The sequence below is a fragment of the Ochotona curzoniae genome, unplaced genomic scaffold (genome assembly GCF_017591425.1).
Source record: "Ochotona curzoniae isolate NIBS_2020 unplaced genomic scaffold, NIBS_Ocur_1.0 contig_291, whole genome shotgun sequence".
NCBI classification, from domain to species: Eukaryota; Metazoa; Chordata; class Mammalia; order Lagomorpha; family Ochotonidae; genus Ochotona; species Ochotona curzoniae.
In genome coordinates, this window is record NW_024465649.1 from 5,275,163 (window position 1) to 5,298,686 (window position 23,524).

At 42.5% G+C, this 23,524-nt stretch overlaps 1 protein-coding gene across 1 annotated transcript in view; it reads right to left on the reverse strand.

The window, feature by feature from the left end:
* The window catches only part of PATJ (PATJ crumbs cell polarity complex component), a 338,320-nt gene that overhangs the window by 124,335 nt on the left and 190,461 nt on the right, over positions 1 to 23,524 (reverse strand). Inside the window, exon 28 of the mRNA XM_040978446.1 lies at positions 18,195 to 18,391. Within this exon, the coding sequence (XP_040834380.1) occupies positions 18,195 to 18,391 (197 nt within the window). The remainder of the gene's footprint in view (positions 1 to 18,194; positions 18,392 to 23,524) is intronic.

Consider the following 23,524-nt stretch of genomic DNA (forward strand, 5'->3'; position numbering starts at 1 on the left):
ATGGTTGCAATGTGGCTTGTCCTTCCAGGATTCATGTGGCGGGGTGTGAGGTGGCAGACTTTAAGAGCTGGAGTTTGGTGGGGCAGCCATCAGGTCATCACAGCGCTGCATCCAGAAGGGATTAACTCAGTTCTTGCGGGATCTAAATTGGCTCTCTAGAGGGCTGTTACAGAAAGACCAAGCCTGGCTGCTTCCATAGATCTGACTTCCTGTCTGAACGTGTGACTGCTCCCTCTCACACCAGTTCCCACCATGATGTCACTAATGCAAGGATGCAGTCAAGAGGGTCTCCCCAAAAACCTCACATAGCGCCATATGGATTTTCAGGTTCTAAAACTGTGAGGTAAATAACACTTTTTCTTATTAGTTTTTAATTTATATAAAGAATTTTCATGGTTTCAAAAGAGTTCCGTATCTACCAAATTTCATCTAATATATCCTTCTAACTGGTGGGATTTAAATTAATTTTCACTTTATTATTCCATATCAGTATTTTATAACTGTAACTACAGTAATATTAATAATAAACACAACACACTGGACACTCAGACTCCATAGACATATGCCTTAAATACATTACTTCACTTACTGTACATGAGAATCAGTAAAGGAACACATAATTTCCTCATTAGAAGAGAAATGGAGGCTTAGTGATTTAAGGAATTTGACTGATGCAACGTTTCCACAGCTAGACATACTGTCAAATCTTTGTGGCCAATTCTGTTAATAATTAGAAAACATTTTTTGAGGAGTGCTATGATGTAAAAACGGTTCATCTGCTCTGATGTTAAATCCCCACCACGGGTGGAGACTGAACATAACCGTGGTTTCCAGAAGCAGAGCTTTGGAAGAGCGCTGGGATTGGACAAGGTCACCAGTGAGGCATTGCCATGGTTCAAATTCATGGATTTATTCAAAGAGGGAGACAGACCAGGAAATGATGATGAGTGCTCCCTGCCTCTCCTGCTCTGTGATGTCCTGTGCCATCTGGGGATCCTGCCAGCAAGAAGGCCATCAACAGATTAGACACCCCAATCCCAGACCTCTAGAACCACGACCCAAACAAGCCTACTCTCTTTAAAATCTATTGTGTTATCAGCAACAGAAAATGCACTAACACAGGGGCAGCCATCTGGAGTGAAAAAACAAAGCCAGGATAAGTAACTCACTTTTGATCCTACAAAATCTTTTTCTAATTTTTAGGGTCACAAAGAAGCAGCTCAATTTCAAGAATTGTTCTTATTCTAACAGAGTTACATTACATAGGTGACATACTTATCCATTTATTCACATATTCATCAATCATTGCACAAGTGCTGAGGATAAAGGAATTTGCATTCTCACCATCATCATAGTTAGCAAGTATTAAACATTCACAATGGTCTAGATAGCAGATTCTTTGGAAGCCACTTTGTAGGAATTACTTTATTAGGTCAGACAATGCTCCTCGCCCTCAAGCATCTATGATTCTCAAGTGACACAAATCTTGGAAATAAGTAAGTGTCCTGCCAGAGGATGGACGCACCCACAAAGCCACCCACTAGCCCCTTATTGGAGCTAGTAAGCTCATCATAAGAGAGCCATCACCAGAAGCAGGCATGGGTGAAAGTGAGTGCAAGCAAGGACACAAGGACGTGGGAAAAACATAAAAAGATAAGCTGAGAGAAGGCTTCTTTCTGGCAACCATAGGTTCCAATCTTTTGGGGCGGGGAGAGAAAAGGAGACTAACAGGTAACAGGAGCAGTCAGGAATTATTAAAGATTCACATCTTTGTGGAATATTTTTCTTTTCCAAAAAACTTTGGTCCTAGCCCTTGGAAGAGAACTGAAATTCACGTGAGAACAAAATTTCACACTAATGAACAAAAATTTCTGAATAAACTCTCATATCTCCTTTTTTCTCCCCCTAAAACAAAGCAAAATAACATAGATGAAGCAGCTTCGGAAACCCAGGCGAAGGCTCAGGTTTCAAGGACTGAGTTTAATGGATGTAGCAAGCTTAATGGACACAGCGCTGAAGCACCGGCTCTCACAACTTCAGTGCAGTACTTTTTCTTAGGCAGTTCAGCGCTCCCAGGAAACCACATTCATTTAGAAGGCTGAGCATGAGAGATTTGCTCTCAGATGAAACTCATTACATTGAAACACCTTCAAAAGGCAGAGCGAGAGTTACTTGTAGTGCATTCCTCTCTAAATCTAATATGTTGGGAAAAGTGTAAGATACTGTTTTCAATTCTAAACACTGAAATACAAAAAAACATTGACTTTAAGAGACCAAATAGAAAAAAAAATTTATGTTATGCTTTGAGTCTTGTAGGAGGTGCCCCCAGCACTCCAGGTCCACTCACTTAAACAAACGAGACAGGTGCCTCTGGATTTGTTCCTACCTTTATGGCACAGAAAGAAATAAGAATGAAGGTAGAATATATTTCACCTTCTTCTTCTTCTTCTTCTTTTTTTTTTTTTGGTGGCTCAGAAGAAAACCTTATTGACCGGAGGACATAATGGAAGTAGAGGGTGGTAGGAAGGTCAGGCTTCCACAATCGCAGCAAGGCAGGCATAGGTAGGGGCATTCAGGAAGCAGAAATGTGGGTGCCATTGGGTGTGTCGGGGTGAGGGGGTGTACCACTGGGGACAGGGTGGGTCCCTTCAGCAGGAGCAGGGAAGACATGTCCTCTTCATCTACCTCTTGTTCCCAATGAGATGCTCCCTCCGCACAGCAGCCGCTTTTCCCTGAGCATCTTGGGGGTTTAGTGTTGGGCAAGCAGACTGGGCGGGAAGGAGCTGCGGGCAGTCTGTACTACCCTAGGCGGGGCCAGCAGAGGCAGGTCATCACTCAATGTTGAGTGGAACTAGTGCTGCCCCGGCCAGGTAGACAGCTTCTGCCTATATTTCACCTTCTAACATTAAATTGTGGAAGGATCAGGTTCTCTTAGGAGATTAAGGCATTCTAGACAAAGTATTGTTAGCCACACAAGCAAAAGGACTTTGAACCATGACCTGTAATTCTTTCAAGATCACCAGCACATGCTTCACTAAAAATCCAAAGTAGTAATGCCCACCTGTGTGCTCTTTTTATACAAAAGCCTAATTTGATTAGAACTCCACCCCATTTTGGTTTTTTTTTTTTACTAGAAGTTTTTCTCATGCTTTCAAAATAATTTGCTTTATTCCTTCCATGTAGTCATAACCCCAATCAGTCTTCAAGGGACTACATCAAAGTTCTTAACTCTGATCCAACTCCAGTTTCTCTTTTTCCTTGGTTTGACATCAATCCCAATAGTGAATCATTATTATATCATATGCACCTGAAGCTTGAAAAGCATTTCTTGCATCAAGGTCAGTGCTGTCACACAGCTCAGCACACAGATGGGCACAGAGTCTTACAAACCCAGGGACTGATAACAGGGTTCTACAAGGAGTGGTGGCAAGGCCAGAATTCTAACTCTACTTTTCCGATCCAAAGCTTGTGTTACATGTGGCGTTTCTGGAATGGGTCACAAGAATGGGACCCCTGCCAGTTCCACAATTTGTCCATTTATTTGATGGACAGAGATACAAAGAGAAGCCAAGGGAGAGTGGGATTTTCCAAGCACAGATTCACTCCTCTCAGGGCTGCAACAGCTGAGGCTGGGCCAGACTAACATAGGTGTAGGGGCCAATTTCTGCATTAGCCGGAATTGGGATCAAAGTAGAGCAACCGGGACTGGAACTGGCACCCATGTGGGTTGCTGCATTTTCTTAAAATAGAACTTATTTATATAAATTGAACAAGTATGTTGGCTCTGCAGGAAGAGGCTTAACCTCCTGCATCACAGCACCGCCCTCCTGCTACTCCTCCCTCTTTTTGTAACTGATACTTTATTTTTTTAGTTAATTAACTTTTTTTGAATTTTATGGTACAATTTCATGGGATTTCCTCACCTCCCAAATTCCTACCCCTGACTGATTTCCCCCATAGTATTGTAATAGTATACTCCTGCATAAGCAGTCTAGAGTACATTAGTCTGTCATTTAAGTGTGCCCTGACATGGTTGGTACAGACAATGTCAGAAGTCCAGCATCCCATTGACTAGGTATTTCCAACAGTTTCATTAGGAATTCATCTTTGATTTGGAAGTAGGGATGCGTACTGCACTGTATCTTCACATTTGAATATGATAGTCTCTATCATGCCATCACTACACATTCCCTTAAATAAGAAGCCAAGCAACAAAGTCAACAGGAGGTATGAAATTAAAACAAAAAATTTACAGCACATAGGCAGGCCCACCCATTGCTCTCTTTGGGTGGCGGACAGTATTGGGGTAGGGCGCAACTTTGGGCCTGGGAGTTTAAACTTCCTGCGGCCTCTCAGCTGCAGGTGGGTCCTGGGACAGGGCGTCTCATGCCTGGATCCCACAAGCATGCCATCACGTGCACGTGGTGAGCTGGGCCTGGGCAGCCAGTGCCCCATTTGGCACCAGGCTTTGCCTGCTGGCCACTGGGCAGGGGAGAACTGGGATTTTGGTGGTTTGAATTACTGCTTATATAGCTCCACGTTGAACCCAATGTGTTTCTGTGAGTGAATATATTCTAAAGATTCCCAATGACAGTTACTCTTCCTTTGAAGAACGTGTTATCACTTAGCAATGCTGACCACCAAATACCAGTCCATGCTAAAGCTATGGCGCAGGGCTCGTCCAGCAGAATCATATTCTGCTACCTGACATGATGATGGATCAGGAGAATGGTCACTTTGGTCAGGGCCATTACATTAACTAGCACTTGAGAGCCATATCCAGGGGTAGATTCTGTGGGGGCTGTATGGGCCAAGCTCTGGAAATTCTAGCCCCACTGGTTAGCTCAAGAGTTGTGGAGGTGATGGAATAAGCTTGGGGTGAATAAGGAGCATGTCATCAATCACAGGTAAAGGAACCCACAGCAGTCTGGACTGGTCAAGGTAGCAGCACCTGAATGTGCATCCTGAATAGGGTGTGGTGTGGGCTGGGCTGCAACGTTCACCAGCTAATACAAGGCCAAATGGAAGGCCAGACTGTGCCGGGCACTGGCCTAAAACCCATTGGCATGTATGAGAACTGGGTGCGGGAGTGGATCAAGTGGAGGAACTTGGGAAACTTCCCTGGCGGGTAATAGCTCCTGCTGGTGAACATGTGGTTCAGAACTGGGGGTCGGACAAGCTGGGCAAGGGAGCTCCAATGGCTGGCTAATGTATGGGTTCGTAATGGAATTGGGTGTACCGGGCAGGACTGAGCAAGCCTTAGCCCACTAGCGAAACTGGGAACCAGGATGGAGCACAGGTCATGCCGAGCCAGGCTCTTATACTTACTGGTCTGTGTAAGTCAGGGACACTAAGCTACAGTGTCCAAGGCAGAGCCGGTACAAGTGAGGGGCTGAGTCAGAGCAACCACTGGCATGCAAGTGATTCATAGTTGGAAACAGGCCTGGTTGGGGAGCTAAGGGGACATACTAACTGGATTAAGGCTACCGCCAAGGAGCACGTGGGCTAGAATGGGGGCTGCGTTCTGATCAGGTAACAGTTGAAATCTCCCTTGGCACAAGTGTGGACTGGGTCTGGACGTACCAGGCTGGGCCAGACCCCAAAACTGTCTGGTGATCCTGGAGTACCAGGATAGATGTGGGACACACTAGGCTAGGTCTCAACCCCCACTGAACCATGTGTGAGCCGTATGTGGGTATGGACGAGCCATGGCTGGGCTGAAACATCCAACAACAAGAACCAGCTTGTGTCGAAGGCCAGTCAGGAAAAGCCACTGTTCCTGCTAGGACAGGAGGTGAACTGAGTAGGGCTGGCTCATGGACCCACTGGCATGCACGAAATCTGGCACTGGGAGAGGTTCTGATGGAGGAGCCTGAGCAACTCCTCTGGCAGGACACAGTCCCTGCAGGTAAGCGCATGAAGCATGAATGGAAACAGCCCAGAACAGGCCATAAGAAGTTACCCACGGGCATACATTTGGCATGGGCTGGGGGAAGACCAGGCTGAATCAGTTCACGACATCACTGGCAAATCCGAGCACCAGAACAGAGTGAGAGTCGAGCCAGGTGCGGTAGCGATAAAAACCAGTCCACAATACAGAGTGCCAGGATGAGGTTGTCTGTACCGGATGTGACTGCGGGGCCCATCCAGTACACGTGAGGACCAGGAAGCGAGGGGGCAGAGCCAGCAGGGGAATAAGGGGTGGTTCCCCTGCTGGACAGCTACTCCCACTGGAGAGCATGAACTGGGATGGGGGCAGACCAGACTAAGCAGGGCTACAACACCTGTATGCCCCATGTGGAACAGAGCAGGGAAAAGCCAAGCTGGGCTGATTATTCCTATTGATGCAATCTACAATTAGAGTGGGTGAGGGTTGTTTGGGCTTAGCCATAGCATCAGCTGGTAGAAGCTGGCATTGGGGGCTAATTCTGTCAAGTTAAACTGCAGAACCACCTAGAAAGTGCACAATCCAGGAGTGAGAGACCTGGGAGGGAAATAGTGGGTTCCCCCCTCTTGGGTTACCACTTCCATGGGAGGGCACGAAAATTAGGACAGGGGCTGGGGTAGCTAGACAGAGAGGCACTGAACAACACCTGTGAGGGCTTGATTGTTAAGCTGGTTAGATGGATCCAAGCTTCAATGCCAAATGCCATGTACAAGAGCCAAGGGGGATTTGGGACAGTCTGGACTGGTCTGCTACACATACTGGCAAACCAGGGTAGGGGGCAGGCCTGGTGGGGATTATTGTGGGTCGCTCTCACCAGGCTGCAGCTCCCACTGATTTAGGTGAGGGCCGAGTATGCACTGTGCAGAACCAGTCTGGACTGCAACACCCATTGGTTCCAGTGGAAGGCGAGGCTGAAAACAGAACCAACCCAGCAACTGCAACCACCAGCTGATCAGGGCGATGGACTGTGCTGGGCCCTGCACTTGCTGGTGCATACAAGAATCTGGCTTGGGAACACCTTAGACAAAGTTTCTTTGGGGATCTCCCCAATTGAAATGCTGGAATCAGAACCCCAACCATGAAAGGACAAAAGATAGAACAAGTTAATCAACCACCTCAGCTATAGGTTGGCAACAAAATACCAGGCAAATAGAGATGCTATGATGGACAATGTCAATCAGTGGATTTTTCAACGACCTCATCGTGTTTGGAGCGCGAGATTGGCAGCGATTCATAACTGGTGAACTATTGAAACCACTTGGGCGAGTATCTCAGAGCATGCCCCACATGAGGGACTTGGGGTGGGTGGGAAACCGGGTGGGGCTTCTCCCTCAATATTCCGCTTTACCTCAGATACATGAAAGAAACAATATGGAAATAATAATCTTACCCACTTTCCTGTAAAAAAAAAAAAAAGAACAAAAAGAAAAGAAAATCTATAAGCAGCCATTTCATTTAAAAATTGCTAAATGCTTTAAAAAAATTTTTTTACTGCACCATGGAGTCAAAAAACACACCACTGAATAACCAACACATGAGTGAGGAAGACACAAAAGCCTACTGTGTAAGACAATGCCATCATGCGATCCGTGAGCCAGAGACGAATTCGACAAGAGAAATGAGACTACTTGGAAGAAATGAAAGTGAAAACAAAAACATCAAAATGCATGGAATGCAGGAAAAACAATGTGGAAAGGGTTACCAATCTTACAATTTGCATGAAATCTGCCTTATATCAGAGAGAATACATGGTATTTGTCCTTTTGGGATTGACTAATTTCACTGTCCTGTTACTTCTCTTAATATACATCTCTATCAGCCAGCTCATTCTCATCTGTCCCAGTACCAGCAGAGGGTGAGAGGCGAATCCCAGCACTCAATTCTCAGCTCTGTTCTCTATATAGTGTTGATAAGGAAAAAATCCAACTCAGGTGCCAGCTTTACAAAATGTACTGTTTAAGACATGACATGGGGCATCGGCATCCCACAATGGAGCGCCTGCACTTGACTCCGACAATGCTTCCAAATGCAGCTTGCTGCTGATGCATGGCAGGGAAGCTGCAGGTGATGGCTCCAGTGCCAGGGACCCTGTCACCCCCAGGGCAACCTGCATTAAGGTTCTGACTCCTGAGCATTCGGTGAACAAACCAGAAGATTTGAGGTATCTTTCTGCTGTGTCTCCATCTTTACCTCTCAAATAAAACTCTGCCTCACAGAGAACAGTACTATCTTTAAATTTCCTTATTTACTTTTTAAATTTTAATCTTCTTTGTATGTGTGATTGATCTTTTATAAAGATTTATTTTAGTTTTATTGCAAAGTCAGATATACAGAGAGGATGAGAGACAGAGAGGAAGATCTTCCATCTGTTGATTCACTCTCTAAGCAGCCACTGCAGTTGGAGCTCCACCAATCTGAAGCCAGAGTCAGGAGCCTTCTCCAGGTCTCCTACGAGGGTGCAGAGTCCCAAGGGTGCCAACTGTTTTCCCAGGCCACAAGCAGGAAGCTGGATGGGAAGTGAGGCCACCAGGATTAGAACCGGGGTCCATATGGTATCCTGGCGTATGCAAGGTAAGGACTTCAGCCACCAGGTTACTGCGCTGGGCCTATGTCATTGATTTTAAAGTGGTAATCTCACCCAGACATTATGTCTTCAACTTTAATAAAGAAAAGTATTTTATGACAAAGAAAAAAAAAACTCTTTAATTGCTTATCTATAAGAAGAGCATTCAAAAAGATCATGAAAACTCTGATGACAAACCTACACAGGGATTTAAATTGTTTTATACTAAAAGTTACCTTTTAATTTCATTTGTCTATGAACTTTTTGGAGTCCCTTGGCATATACATGAGCAGATTTCTTCAGTTTAAAAAAGCCCGCACCTGTTAAGTTGACTAAGTTCTGATAGCATCAGTGTTTGCTAGCTTTGTAGGGCAGGGGCAGGTACGGGTGGACCTAACATCTTTTTATATATTGTTAATGGGACTGAAATTTCTGTTGGGCAAATAAAGCAAAAATCCGAAAATAAATCATGCAGTGAGGCTAATGTGAGAAAACCCTTTTCAGTAACCTAAAAACATCCTTTTCCAGGCTGCATTTCCAGAACAATGAAAGGGAATGGAGGGCAGTTTGTGGGAGAATCAGGAAAGAACTGGAGAAAACCCAGAGGAGGCACCGAGAGACTGCGGGCAGCCAGTCCTTCCCAGTGGCCTGGCTCTGCCCAGCACGTTACATAAATAGCTCCTCAGCAGCCTCAGTCTCTTCAATCAGCTTCATTTTTACTTTCTGTGTTCATGGCACTTTCTCTCCAGGATTTAAAGATAATTTAATTCCCTGGAGAGATCCCTCAGTAAGCTTTTGTGAGAGAAATAATGAGGACTGCAGTAAAAAAAGAAAAAAGGACAAAATCCAAAAAACTGATTGTTATGGTTGTCATTCCTCCTAGATTTTGAGTACAGATATTTGACCTAGATTTTTCAGTAATAGAAGGACAATTAAGTACAACCAAATAATTCAAAACTTTCCCCTTAATAAGAATCAGAAACAAAAACAAAAACAAAATGGCAGCAGCACAACTCAAAAGGTTCCTGCAGGAAACAGTAAAGAAAGAGGTCACCCGCTGTGTCACATAATGGTTTTTGCAGCTTAAAAAAACAATTGCCCTAACACTAGGATGGAAAGTAGGGGAATGTTCTTTCATAAAAGTTCAGAGCAGCTCTCTCACTAATATCAACCAAAACAAAAAAGGTTATGTTGCTTTTTTATTCATACAAGATGGGTACAATTTTACCAGTTACATCTTTTAGCAAATTCAAAGTGGTATTAACATATTAAGAATAAAGAGAGTAATACAGAATTCCGTAGTGAACAGTATTTGGGATTTTTTTTTTAAAGAAAAATTTCTTCAAATTTATTTGAAAGACAGACTTGCATAGAGAGGAGAGAGAGAAAAAAAACCCATCTTCTTCCATCAGCTGGTTCATCCCCCAAATGACTGTAGGGGCTGGGCCAAAGCCAGGAGTTGGAACCCCATCAGTGATTCCCACGTGGGTACAGGGACCCGAACACTTGCACTACCTTCTGTTGCCTTCCCAGATGCACTATCAGCGAGCTGGATCAGAAGTAGAGCAGCTGAGACCTGAACCACAGCCCATTTGGAATGCTGGTGTTACAGGCAACAGTTTTACACCAAGATATTTTAAACCAGCTTGGATTAACTGTATTAACCTGCATTCACCAAAACCCCCAAAATTATAAGAAATTTACTAACTTTTGGAGTCATTATTGATCCAGAACTAAATAATGCTGAAAATATTAAACTTTGTTAATGACAATACTATATTCCTGAATTTTATAAACTGTGAGCTAGCAGAGGTATCAGGAAATAATCAGACTTTCAAGCAGTTTTAGCAATTAATTTATACATTATTTCTGTAACATTTCTACTCACAACTTCATACTTTCAACATTATCAATTATAATTATGGAACATTAACCTTATCATTTGAATGCTCAAATCATTATTCCCATCCATCAACTTATGAATAGCTAAATAAAATTCATATCCATCCAATGGAATATTATTTACCCATAAAAAGGAATAGAATTCAGACTCATTCTAAAACATGGATGCATCTTTATACCAGCTGCCCAGCAGGAGAACCCAGACACCAAGGCTGCTAAACGCAGCACAGCACAGCATGTGCAGTGTCCAAAGCAGGCAACGGCGACTTCCACGAGTGTAGGGAAGGAGAGAACGGAGAGCAGGGTCACCAGCCATGGGGTTCGCTTTGGGCTTGGAGACGCACAGAACCACAGCCTTGAGTCAGAAAGGTCTCTCTTCAAGTCCTAAACTCCTTCTTTGTAAAACAAAGACTAACGTGGTACTTACTTCACATGATGGTTTTATAAACTGACACAGAGAATGCATACTAAGAATTTACCACTGTTTGGTGAGTATTACATTCTCAGTGAAGGCTCCATTCCCACGCAACTCCTGGAACCACTGCCCCCCTTCTCTAAATGAACAAGTCTTCAGAAAATTAAACTGGATGTAAAAAAAATTGATCATTTAGGAATCACAATCAGCGAGAAGGCAGCCCCCGGTTACCACGCGGTTAGCACCAGGGACTGTGCTGTGTGCTTGACCCTGCCCCCTCAGCCAGCACCACATGCTACTGATCTCCTTCAGCCCTGTGAACTGGGTTATAGCTATGATAACAGTCACAGAATGGGGTGACTTTCCCTTTGCATTTGGGAAAGTCATGCTGAAGATCAGCTTATAATATTTATTTTGGTCAGGTTTGCTAATACTATTTTCCAGAGCTTTATTTAAATATAACTGACATTTACATATTTAAACTAGAAAAGCTGAGAGATTTTGATGCTCGTGAAACCATTGCTACAATCAAAATCCAATGAATCAATTTTGCATTTCAGTTATCAAAAATAAAGAATTTCACATTTTTAGTAAAGAATAGCTAACAAAGTAATCAACAAAATTTCAGCAAAAAAAATTTTAAAAGCTAATTTCCAATCCTTTGTTTCTCGCTTTCTTTTTGGCTATGAAGCAAGCCTCTTGCTTTCTCTATTTCAAAGGGCCCAGGAGCCAGACAAGACACAGCACTCCACGCTAGCCCAATCAACTGCACACTCCGTGTGCCACCCACTCTGTTCCTTCTGGATGCATCAGTAACCTGACAAATCACTCCAATTCCCCGCACAGCACTATTAACTCTCTCTTCCCACACTTGTGCTGTAGGGAGGATTATAAATAAATCCCGTATTCAGCAGACAGCACTATGCCCAGGCCTGTACATTTTCTGGGACTAATTGCTTAGGGAAAGCCAATACTCCAATGTAAGTCTGATTCCATTCTACATGGTAATTATATGCTAATGCCTTTTGAAATAAATTCAGCAACCCCCACACCAGCATCAAAGTAAAGAGTAAAGAAACTGAAATTTAATCACATTGTCTTCCAAGGGCTTAACATAAAACTTCTTTTATACAGGACCTGGGTCATCGATTGACTCGCAGACTGCTCTTCCACCCTAACAATGCACCTTCACAGCAGCAGAACTGCTGGTGGAGGCCCAGTCACAGACAGGGCCCCTGGGGAGAAGCAGCAGTGTCTCTGGCTTAAAAGAAACCACAACGCATATTTCACCAATTTAAAAAAATTATAGAAAGAGCTTATATGGAAAAGATCAACTATAAGCAAAAACAAGACTGTTAGTGAGATACTATACAAACTAATAATGAGAAACAAGACAAGCAAATGACGAAATTGTGAAAGTCATATAAAGACACGGATAATTTTGCTTTAATTGAGCAGAGAGACCATATATACAGACACATTTTGGGCATGGAAAGCAGATACACATGAATTGCTCTAACCCAGAATCCAGTAAGTATAATCTCAAAGCTCATTTGCATATGCTTCCTGCATAATGAAGTATTAGTCTCCAAAACCCAACCCCACTGTACTAACCAAAGAACAGCTATTGCAATATTGATTTTTAGCTTACCTGGAACTATTAAATCAATTTCCTATTCTCATAAGATCTGATATACTATAAACAAATTCCTCACATATGACAGAGAAATGACTGAGGTTTTTTTGGGAGCTATAACAGAAACGAGGGAAATGATTCACACATGAATTTATTCTCCTGTTATTTCTCACCTAAGGCAGAAAGAAATAATAATTAAAAATCCCCAACAATGTCAGGGTATACTTAAATAAAAAACTGACAGAATTATGATTCCTTATGAAGGACTACAAAATGGGAAAAATCTGATGGGGGGAAAAATTTTGGGGGGAGAAATCCCAGCCTATATGAAATTATACCACATAATTCAAAATTCAAAATAAAAATATATTAAAAATAAATAAATTTTGAAAAAAAATTTTAAAAAATCCCCGCAGGAGAAGATGAGTTGTAACTATTAAAGAGTCTGTCACATGCATTGGTCCAGCTTCTCAGGATGTTGCATGGAACCTTCCAAGACTAAAAAGTCGATTTCACTCAAAGAGATGCATTCAGACTCATGTTTATAGTAACAAACTGAAATGGCTGCAAGGCACAAAGTTACACAAAGCACTACTTTATGAAACAGAGCAGCTGAAATGTACTCAGGTGCTACTATGTGCTAGGCATAGTGGCAAAACCCAACCTACCTCAGTACTTGCACAACACTATCACCCTTGATGCTACACAATCACTGATAAGCTCCCCGAGAACAAGCACCATGAACTGTGTTCACAGACAGGGAATCAACACCTTGTTCATATAGTCCTGTTACATAACAGGACTACCACTATATGTCTGCTGAATTATATCAATGGGCCTTATGGAAGATAAACAGCTAGTCAAGATAAGTGCTAACAGAACCTGTGTTTCAACATCTTACTTGTGCTGTCATTTTCTTGCTTTTGCTTTTTTTCTTTTTTAAAGATTTATTTTATTTATTGGAAAGTCAGATATACAGAGAGGAGGAGAGACAAAGAGAGGATGGTCTTCCATCCGATGATTCACTCCCCAAGTGAGCGCAACGGCCGATGCTATGCCGATCCAAAGCCAGGAGCCAGGAACCACTTTTGGGTCTCCCAAGCACGGGTGCAGGGTCCCAAAGCATTGGGCCGTCCTCGACTGCTCTCCCGGGCCACAGGCAGGGAGCTGGATGGGAAGTGGGGCTACTGGGATTAGAGCTGGCGCCCATATGGGATCCCAGGCGTGCAAGGCAAGGACCTTAACCACTACACCATCGTGCCGGGCCCTGCTTTTGTTTTTTAAAGATTTATTTATTTTTTATTGGAAAGTCAGATTTACAGAGGAGAGAGACAGAGTGAAAGATCTTGTATCCATTGGTTCCCGCCAGGTGGCCACAACAACCAGAGCTGAGCTGAGCAGATACAAAGCTAAGAGCCAGGAATCTCTTCCAGGACCCCCACACAGGTACAGAGTCCCAAAGGTTCGGGCCGACCTCCACTGCTTTCCCAGGACACAAGCAGGGAGTTGGAAGGGAAGTGCAACAGCTGGGATATGAACCGGCACCCATAAGGAATCCTGGTGCATGCAGAGCGAAGACTTTAGCCATTAGGGTACTGCACCAGGCCCTACCCTATGCTGCTGTATGTGTATATATATATATGTGTGTGTGTGTGTGTGTATATATGTATATACATATATATGTATATATATATGTATGTATATATGTGTGTGTGTGTGTGTATGACAGGTGGAGTTACAGAGATAGAGACAATCTTCTATCCATTGGTTCACTCCCCAATGGGCTACAATGGCCAGGGATTGATCAGGCCAAACCCAAGAGCACAGAACTCCACGTGAGTCTCACACAGTTGCATTAGCAGGGAGCTGCATCAGAAATAGAGCAGCCAAAGCACAAACCAGCGCCTGCATGGGATGTTGGTGCTCCACCCTGTGGTTAACCCACACAGTCACAACTTTGGTCTTAATACTGTCATAGAAAAATGTAGAATTTTTGGGAAAGGAAGAAATGAAGGGGGCTTAATTTATTGCTATGCTTAATCTTCTTTCTCATTTTATCTCTAAATGAAGATGAAGCTGTTTCATTGCAAGGAAAGAGCCAAATTCAGAATGTCAAAGCAAGGAATAAGAGAGGCCCAAGAAGTCCAGATGTTAACACTCCTTTTCAACCTTAGAGATGTCTTCCAACCTCCAGCCTAGCAAATAAATACTTGAAGTTTCCGTTAGTGTGGGGAGGAAATGTGATTGAATTAACAGTTCTTTGCATTGCTGTGCTTCTGCAATACATACTTGGTCTCTATCCATTATTCCTGGAATAGAGCTTTTAAAATTCTTAAAATTTCACAAGTGATAGGGTGCTACTGTGTAGTCTTTTTACCACGTTCTGACAGAATATTTAATCCCTTGGAATTTCCTGGGTGAAAGGAACATTATTGTTCTAATGAAACAATTCTTGGTAGATTCCAGAATAGGAGGTGGTTACCATAAAGATCAAGGAATAATTGAGGTTTGGAATTTTCAGCTCTATTGCCATACTCTAGGAAGGCAAGCAGGGCTGGAGGCTGAGTGAATCAGCAGTTACGCCTATGTGATCAAGGCTCCATAAAAGTCTTTGGAATGTGGTGCCTGTTCAGTTTCAGGGGTGCTGAACATACAGAGGTACTTGGAAGGCAGCACACACAGAGGTGGCACAGATGCTCCACGTCTATTTCCCATATTCCTGTCTAGTTTATCCCTTTTATTGGACCGTTCTTCTGCATCCTATGTAGTACTCTAATGTTAAGAAGGTATGCAGAAGTAAAGTGCTCTGTGTCCCATGAGCTACTCTAGCAGAGGAGGGGTCATGGGAACCTCCAGTTTATAGCCAGTCAAACCAGAAGTATAGGTCACAACCTGGGACTTGTGACTGGTATCAGAAGTGGCAGGAGGGTCATCCTGTGGGACTGAGCCCTCGACCTGTAGGACCTGACACTATCTCTAGGGGAGACAGCTTCAGAACTGGAATGAATTATAGGACATCCATTGGAGAATCCTTGCACATCTGGTAACAGCTGATACTGACAGTGCAAGAGGAAGAAAATTATCTCTTACACATGCACTATACTAAGCCCCTTCTGCAAGACAACTATTACCCAAAAAAATCACAAGTTCAGAGCAGTTCATCCAGGCCTACTGCTCACTGCCCTGTGCACAGGGTGAATTTTTTTGTTTTGTTTGTAAAGCACTCTGTGTACACTCTGCAGCCACAGCTTGCTTGCTACCAGAATCTTATAGAATGTCAGATAAATGAAATATCAGTGCTCCCACTGGTTGAGATCTATAATCTTCATGCTCTAAATTATAGTTGTGTAACATTTCCATATATCATGCACATCAGGGCATCTGTTTTAGGTATGTATAACTCAAAAGATTCCCCAGAGATTAGAGTATTTGCATTCAGGAGATCTCCTGGATCTAAAATACTGGGGATTCCTAGAGAAGCATGTGGACAGGACAGTGCATATCACAGTGGGTCTAGCAGTTTGGTGAGTCTGGGATCTTATTTACCCTCATCTACCCTACCTCGAACTCTGTAATCTTAACCATGACACCTCGTTTTATTATCCATAACTTGCAGATAGGGACAGAATTACCCATACGAGGCTTTTAAGAATACTGAACACATATATGCAACACATAGGCACAGTGCTGGTAATAGCTCAGTAAATGGCTTACACTTAGAACTTGTGCCACCTCCATGACTTTAGTCTGATCTCCAAGGCAGGCTGTAGTTAGCAGCCCAAGGACATAAACCTGATTCAATGAATTGCAGTACTTCACATATACCACTACCTTTGCCTTTTACTTATGTAATGATTATGCTAGGCAATGCTAGTATCCAGTACAGATCTGCTTCAAGATGCTACACTACAAAAGAACAAGAAAGAGAAGTAATCACAAAGAGACTTCCTTATAGAAATAGATTTTTGGGTGGGAGGAAGCTACAGGGACCAGGAAGGAGAAGGCAATGCTGACGCTCACTGTTGCATGTGATCAGCTTACACTCCAGGCAAGTCAAATTGTGAGTGACTAAGAATTCTATTCTGAACCAGAGGCTGACAAGGAAATCACACCACAAAAAAATCAGTAAGCCCCCAAGAGAAGCATCCTGGTGCCTAAGCCCCCCCATATGTCCAAATGTCTTTTTTTTTTTAAAAAAAAAGATTTATTTAAAAGCCAAGTCAGAGACAAAGAGCGAGAGACACAGACAGATCCTCCACCAATCACTGGCTCACTCCCCAAATGGCTGCCTGGCTGGAGCTGGGTTGATTTGAAGCCAAGAACCTGGAGCTTCTTCTGGGTCTCCCACGTGGGTACAGGGGTCAAAGGACTTGGGACATCCTGCATTGCTTTCCCAGGTAACAAGTAAGGAGCTGGATCAGAAGAGAAGAAACCAGAATATGAACTGAAAGCCACATGGGATGCTTTACCCACATGCTATAGCACTGCCCCATGTTGTAGGGTTTTTTTTGTTTGTTTGTTTTTTACCCATCTGCACTAAAAACAGTGGTTAAGAAAGAACTAAAAGTTAAATTTCCTGACATCAAATATCAGTATCATGCTTTTCTATGTGACCTCAACAGTAAGAGAGTGCTGTGTCTGGTACCAAATATACATTAATTGTTGCAATTATTGTATATTTACTTGAAATGCTTGATGAATTAATTTCTTTTCCTATGTGTTTAACTGACAAACCATCAAAACAACAACAACAACAACAAAAAGCTAGCACAAGGAAAAAAATGTGACACAGTGAGTTAAACAGAAGCTTGGGATGCCTGCATTCCATGCAGGAGTGCAGGTTGGAATCCTGGCTCCTCGCACATGTGATCCAGTTCCCCACCAATGCAGCAGAGGGGCAGCAGACGATGCCCCAAGTCCTTGGGACCTTACCCTGCCATCCAAATGGGAGACCTATATTGACTTCTGTACTCCTGGCTTATGCTTGGCATACTGTGGGCATTTGGGGAGCAAGCCGGTGAATGGATGACTATGTGCTTTCTCTGCCTTTTACAACAAAGTAATCTGAAAAGAGTTAACTGAACGAATGAGTATATGAACAAATGTATGCATCTCAAACTAAGATAAATTCAGATCAGAAAGCTTGACTTCAGGTTTAGAAAATAAAAAATTATCTTTTAATTGGTGAAATCATCCATAGAAAAGTTCTCCGAGGACCAGGCTTCTCCTTAGCTTCTTCTCTATATTCCGTTCCTAAAATAGGAACCCACATGGCTTTACCTGATATCACCAATTTGAAAGACATCAACTACTCCTGACAAGTTTCCAGGCTTTCGTTGGTTCCACCTTGCCAAAAAACTGAACAACAACTAGTCATAGATATGCTAATTTAAAACTCAATACAAGATTTTTACAAATAACAATATTAATTGCTACTATACAATCAGGTTAGTTTTGAAACCTCTAGGATACTAAAAATAAGTCCTTTTCTTTTAATGTACCCCATCAGATTTATGGTTTCTTCAAACATGTTGGGAGATAAGTCTTTGCTAAGTTGCCAACAGCATTAATGAGCAGCACTGGTTTCTGCTCGTTTTCATAAATGCTTTTAAATAATTGAGGAAAGTACCATTTGTGAACATTTTCCCCACTTCACTTTATCTTCTCATACTTCACACGCCATGGCCCCTTCATCTTTGCCCAAACAGAATTAAACCCCCAGGCCTCTCACCTCTAACAGCTCATCTCCAATGCGCATTCGTCCGTCCGCTGCAGCAGGTCCTTCTGGGTTAATCCCAACCACGAATATGCTCATGCGTGACCTGTCCTTATTACCAGCAAGGCTGAGTCCCAGTCCGTTCTTATCCTTTTCAAGCTCAATAATATGTAGCTCTCCAGGAAGGTCAGCATATCTTTGCCTGATTTTTTCTATTAAAAGGAAAAGATAAGATAATTAAATACACCAGGTGAATCTGTGTTACAGAGATAGCATTTCCCACCTCCTTACTGTGATTCCTCTCCAGTGGCTCCACTGGAGAAAGCAGCAGTTGTCGTCAGCATGACCTTATGTTGTAGATTATAGTGAAGTTTATTTTATTTCCACCTAAGATTGTCACCCCTAAATCCTCATTCTTCACACAGAACAAAAATGATCTTCCTTCCTCACATAACCAATAGAATACACTAGAAACAATGGCCCCTCTGTTTCCTACATGCCGAGAACAAAGAACATTTCCTGAGCACCAGCTACGTCCCAAGTAGAGTTTGGACTTGGAGATAAAACGCAGAACAAAATAATCACAGCTTCTCTTCTTACAGTCTTATAGCCCAGCAGGAAAGAAAATCAAATTTTCTAAATAATTGCATTTCTTTAAAATATACAAAGGTTATAAAATAACACTGGGTTAGGTGAACAATAGTAAATGTACCTAAGGGTGTTTCTCTGAATTCACTCCATTAATCCACCACATCTTAAGGTCTACAAATCAATACATCGTTTTATCTGTACAGGATTTTACTTCTGCATCTGAAAATGTACATGGTAATATCCACACCATGTATGTTGAAAAACATAAGATACATGATATAGGACCTGATAGTACATGGTTGGCAAATATTCCCAATTCTTTTATTTCTAGATAATGATCTAAATTATCTGTTTGGGGATCAAGCCAGTTATATTTCACTTAATTTGTTTCTATGCAACAAAATCACACCAGCAGCCAGTGGGGCCTGCACTGTTTGAGCAGGTCTTGTTTCTTCCCACATAGGACCAGCGCTGGCCTGGTGTGCTGCTAGCCCCCAAAGGCTTGACAGCCACTCTTGTGGCATGAAGCAACCATCTCATCAGCTGAACACATACTAGTTGATTGTGATCACTCTGCAACCCAAGATGCTCAGTCTAAAGCTTAGTTTACATTATATTCACTGTATTCAGGAGGGAATCTTGCAAATGCAAAGCTTACATAGTATTCAAGGGGGAGGGGGAGGGATAGCAGCCTCATCTGTTGTGTCATTTTTCCAGACTTCACAAACACTGTTTAATCCGTGAGTAGGTAAATTGAAACTTACAAAAAGAACTTTACAAAAATAACTAAAAATCAGTGGCTGTTTATTTTAGAAAGAATAAATCTATCTTCCTTACAAGGATTTTGAAGAGAATATAGCACTATCACTGACAGCTTATCATTAATAATATAAAAGAGATTTAACAAAATACAGTAGAATGAAGAACATATAACATTACCCAAACTTTCCTCTATACAGGAAAAATGCTGCCATTTAACACTGAAGTAGATAAACTGACCAAGAACAAGAAGTTTCATGAGTGTTTCAATACAGACACATTGGACAAGTGTTAAGCTCACGATGTTTATGTAGTATAGGATAGGAAGCAAACATTAATACTACAAATATCAAACAACTACAATTATTTAAGTCCTAATGCTCACACTGCTGGTCAATAAATAAATACTAACCATTGGTGAATTACGTCAATGAATAATTACTAAATTCCTTACGCTAGCAATAATATTTTAAAGACTTCTTTATTTACTTGAAAGGCAGATTTAGACACAGGGTGAGACAGAAAGAATCTTCTATCTGGTTGTTCACTCCCTGAATGATCACCAAAACAATGGGTAGGCCAGACCACAGCCAGGAGCCAGTACTTTTATGGTTCTCCCGTATGGGTGCAGGGACCCAAACACTTGAATCATCTTTGCTCATGTCCCAAGCACACAGGCAGGTAGCTAGATCAGAAGGAGGGCAGGTAGGACTCAACCTGGTAGCCATATGGGATGCCAGAGTTGCAGCCAGGGGTTAACCCACTGCACCTAAGTGTTAGTCCAGCATTAATTGTTTCAGAAGAATTTTAAGGGGCTTTTGAATGTATACAGAAATTGACTAAGTGCAGAAGTACTGTGATGGGGAAATGGCAAGAGGAAAATTACATGATCAAGAGGAGTGAGAGAGAGAAGGAAAGTCAATTTGCTGCAAATTAGATTTGGGAGGATAACCGAGGGTGGACACTGTGGTACAGAATCTGCGTGCGTTGACTCTGGCATCTCCTCCTGCAGGAGTCCCAGTTTCAGTCCTGGCTACTCAGCCAGCTTCTGTTCAGTTGCAGGCATCTGGAAAGTGAGCCAGAAGATGGAAAATCTTCCTTTGTCTGTTACTCCATGGCTCTTCCCCTCCCCAAATTCTGCCTTTCAAATAAACAGAATTAAAAAAAGGCACCGATGAAAAGTTCAAAGATGGGGCCCGGCGCGGTGGCGCAGAGGTTAAGGTCCTCGCCTTGCACAACCAGGATCCCATATGGGTGCTGGTTCTAATCCCGGCAGCCCCGCTTCCCTTCCAGCTCCCTGCCTGTGGCCCGGGAGGGCGGTCGAGGACGGCCCAAGGTTTTGGGACCCTGCACCCGCATGGGAGACCCAGAAGAGGCTCCTGGCTTCGGATCGGCATAGCGCTCACTTGGGGAGTGAATCATCGGACGGAAGACCTTCCTCTCTGTCTCTCCTCTCTGTATATCTGCCTTTCCAATAAAAAATAATAAAAATAAATCTTTAAAAAAAAATGAAAAGTTCAAAGATGAATTGTTACATTTCCTACAGAACTAATTTAGCACATATAAGTTCTACAGAGGTGCCTTGGAGCCGCCCAGCATGGGGCATTGAGAGGAGCTTTGGCCAGACTTCTCTCAGATCCAACCAGTGTACTTCTACTTTCATCTGCTTTGTGCACTAGACTTATGGAGCCAGTCAGCTAGGAAACAATATCACATCTAAGAGAACAACTGGAAGCAAAAATCTTAACATCTCCCCTCAGGAAGAAACAGGGCAGAAAAAGGTTTTCAAACAAGAAAACTTTGATTAAGACCATAATCTCAAGGCAATAGAGATATTAGAGAATTCTATAACGGAGAGAAAGAAAATATACATCTTTGGGAAACCACACACAGAACAATTACGGAAACAGGCTGTATAGGCCCATATAAGAAACTTCAATAACACTTAAAGAATCAATATCACACAAACTCTCTTTTTGGAATGAAAGCTAATAAAACAAAAAAAGACAATGAGAACATAACTCTAAAAAGCCATATTGTATTTAGAAATAAAATAAAGATTTAAAAAGGAAATTAAGAAAAACAGCACTAACAATCGAATAAAAATTGAGAGTCACGGCTAAAGCATAATTTGAAAGACTTTATTAACTGAAAAAAAGTAGAAAAATTTAAAACTAAATATTACATCTACAAAGCTGGAAAAAGCTGCAGAGCAAATGTAACGACACAAAAACAGAGAAAATAGCAAAGGGCATCTACTGATGAGAACAGAATTCTCACCCCCAAACCTAACCAAAACAAGACCATAAAATGGAATTAAGGATGAATTCTTGGGGGTTGTATATATTCGGTGCAGCAGTTTAGTCCCACGTGGGCCATCCACATCCCATGAGTGCCTGGATTCAAATCCCAGTTGCAGGGGCTGACTCTATGGTACAACAGGTTAAATCTCCACCTATATAGTACCAGCATCCCATAAGAAAACCTGGGAAAGTTGTGGAAGATGGTTAAAGTGCTTGGACCCTTAGGCCAATGTGGGAGACAATGAAGTTCCTGGCTGCTGGCTTTGTCCTGGGCCAGCCCTGGATCTTTCAGCAACTGGGGAAAATGTATCAGGATGGAAGGGGATCTCTTTGTGTCTCCTTTTCCACAATAATCTCCGTAACTCTGCCTTTCAAATAAACAATCTCTAAATAAAATCCCATCTCCAGCCTCTACTTCAGTTTCCTGCTATTATTTACCCAGGAGGCAGCAGGTCCCTGTCAGCTATGTGGGAATGTGAATGGAGTTCCTTGCTCCTGGCTTTGGCCTGCTCCAATCTCGGCTTTTCTGAGGGACTGGCCTAGCCGAGGAAAATTATCATTCTTCCCAGCTTCAAGGCAACAATGGAGGATGTTCATTTTAACATCATGTGAGGTATAAGGAACTTGGAAGTGATCTTGGTGTCTGTCATTAAGAGAGAGGAAAGATGAGAACTGACACATGGATACTACGATGTTTTATCAGCCAGCAGGAACCATTAATTAGAAGTAGCAGCATACAAAGATTTTAAAACTGTACTGAATGAAAACAGAAAAACAGGATGAGATCCGTATAAAAACGTGACATCATTTATAGAAGCTCTACTACTGACATCTTTCACACATATTTTGGAAGCATACATGCAAAGAGACAAATGAACATATCAAAACAGTTACTTACAGAGGATGGAAAGAACTGGAGTAAAGAGGAGCAAAGGAAAAGCAGAGACCTCAAGCAGATGAATAATGGTGAGGTGAACTGCCATGAAGTGAGGTTCATGTCTAATATAACCCTAGGCCCCTGAGGGCTGATAAAAGAGTGATGTCCAGAAAGGTTCTGGTCTAGGATTAATATAGAAAGACTTCCAGGTTCAAAACTTGTCTGACCAAAACACGCTTCACGGCCATGAACTACACATTCAGTTGTTTAGACACACGGATGATTAATGGCAAGAGGGCTCTACCGTGGTCAAAAGTGCCTCTGTCACAGCTGATGAACGACCACATTTAACTGTGTGGTGACTAGAGAATCAGAATCAAAATGTGTTTGAGAGAGAGTAGCAAGTACAGGAGGTAAAGCGTCAGAATTAGGCTCGAATCCAAGCTGGGGCACTGAACATCTGGGCTTCCCTTTGTAAAGTAGCATCACTACCTTAAAAGTGGATACTACTTAAAAATATCTTGCATAAAAGGCCCAAATAATCTTGGTGGAAAAGGAGAATCACAATTTGGCTTCCATGATGTAGTTACAGTGCAAGTTAATATTGGACTCCTGACAGAACTATGTTTTTCATGTTAATTTGAACTATTTTGAGAAAATAATGAGGCTTGGTAAAGGAAGCAATTTGCCCCAGGGTGGTATTAAGCAACCCCTCAGAATCCTCCAGTGAGGGCCATTAGAAGAAGGGGCTAGCATCATCCACCCCTCCTCTCCATGCCCATTTCTCTTCTCTGAGTTACTCGGACTGAGGAGGC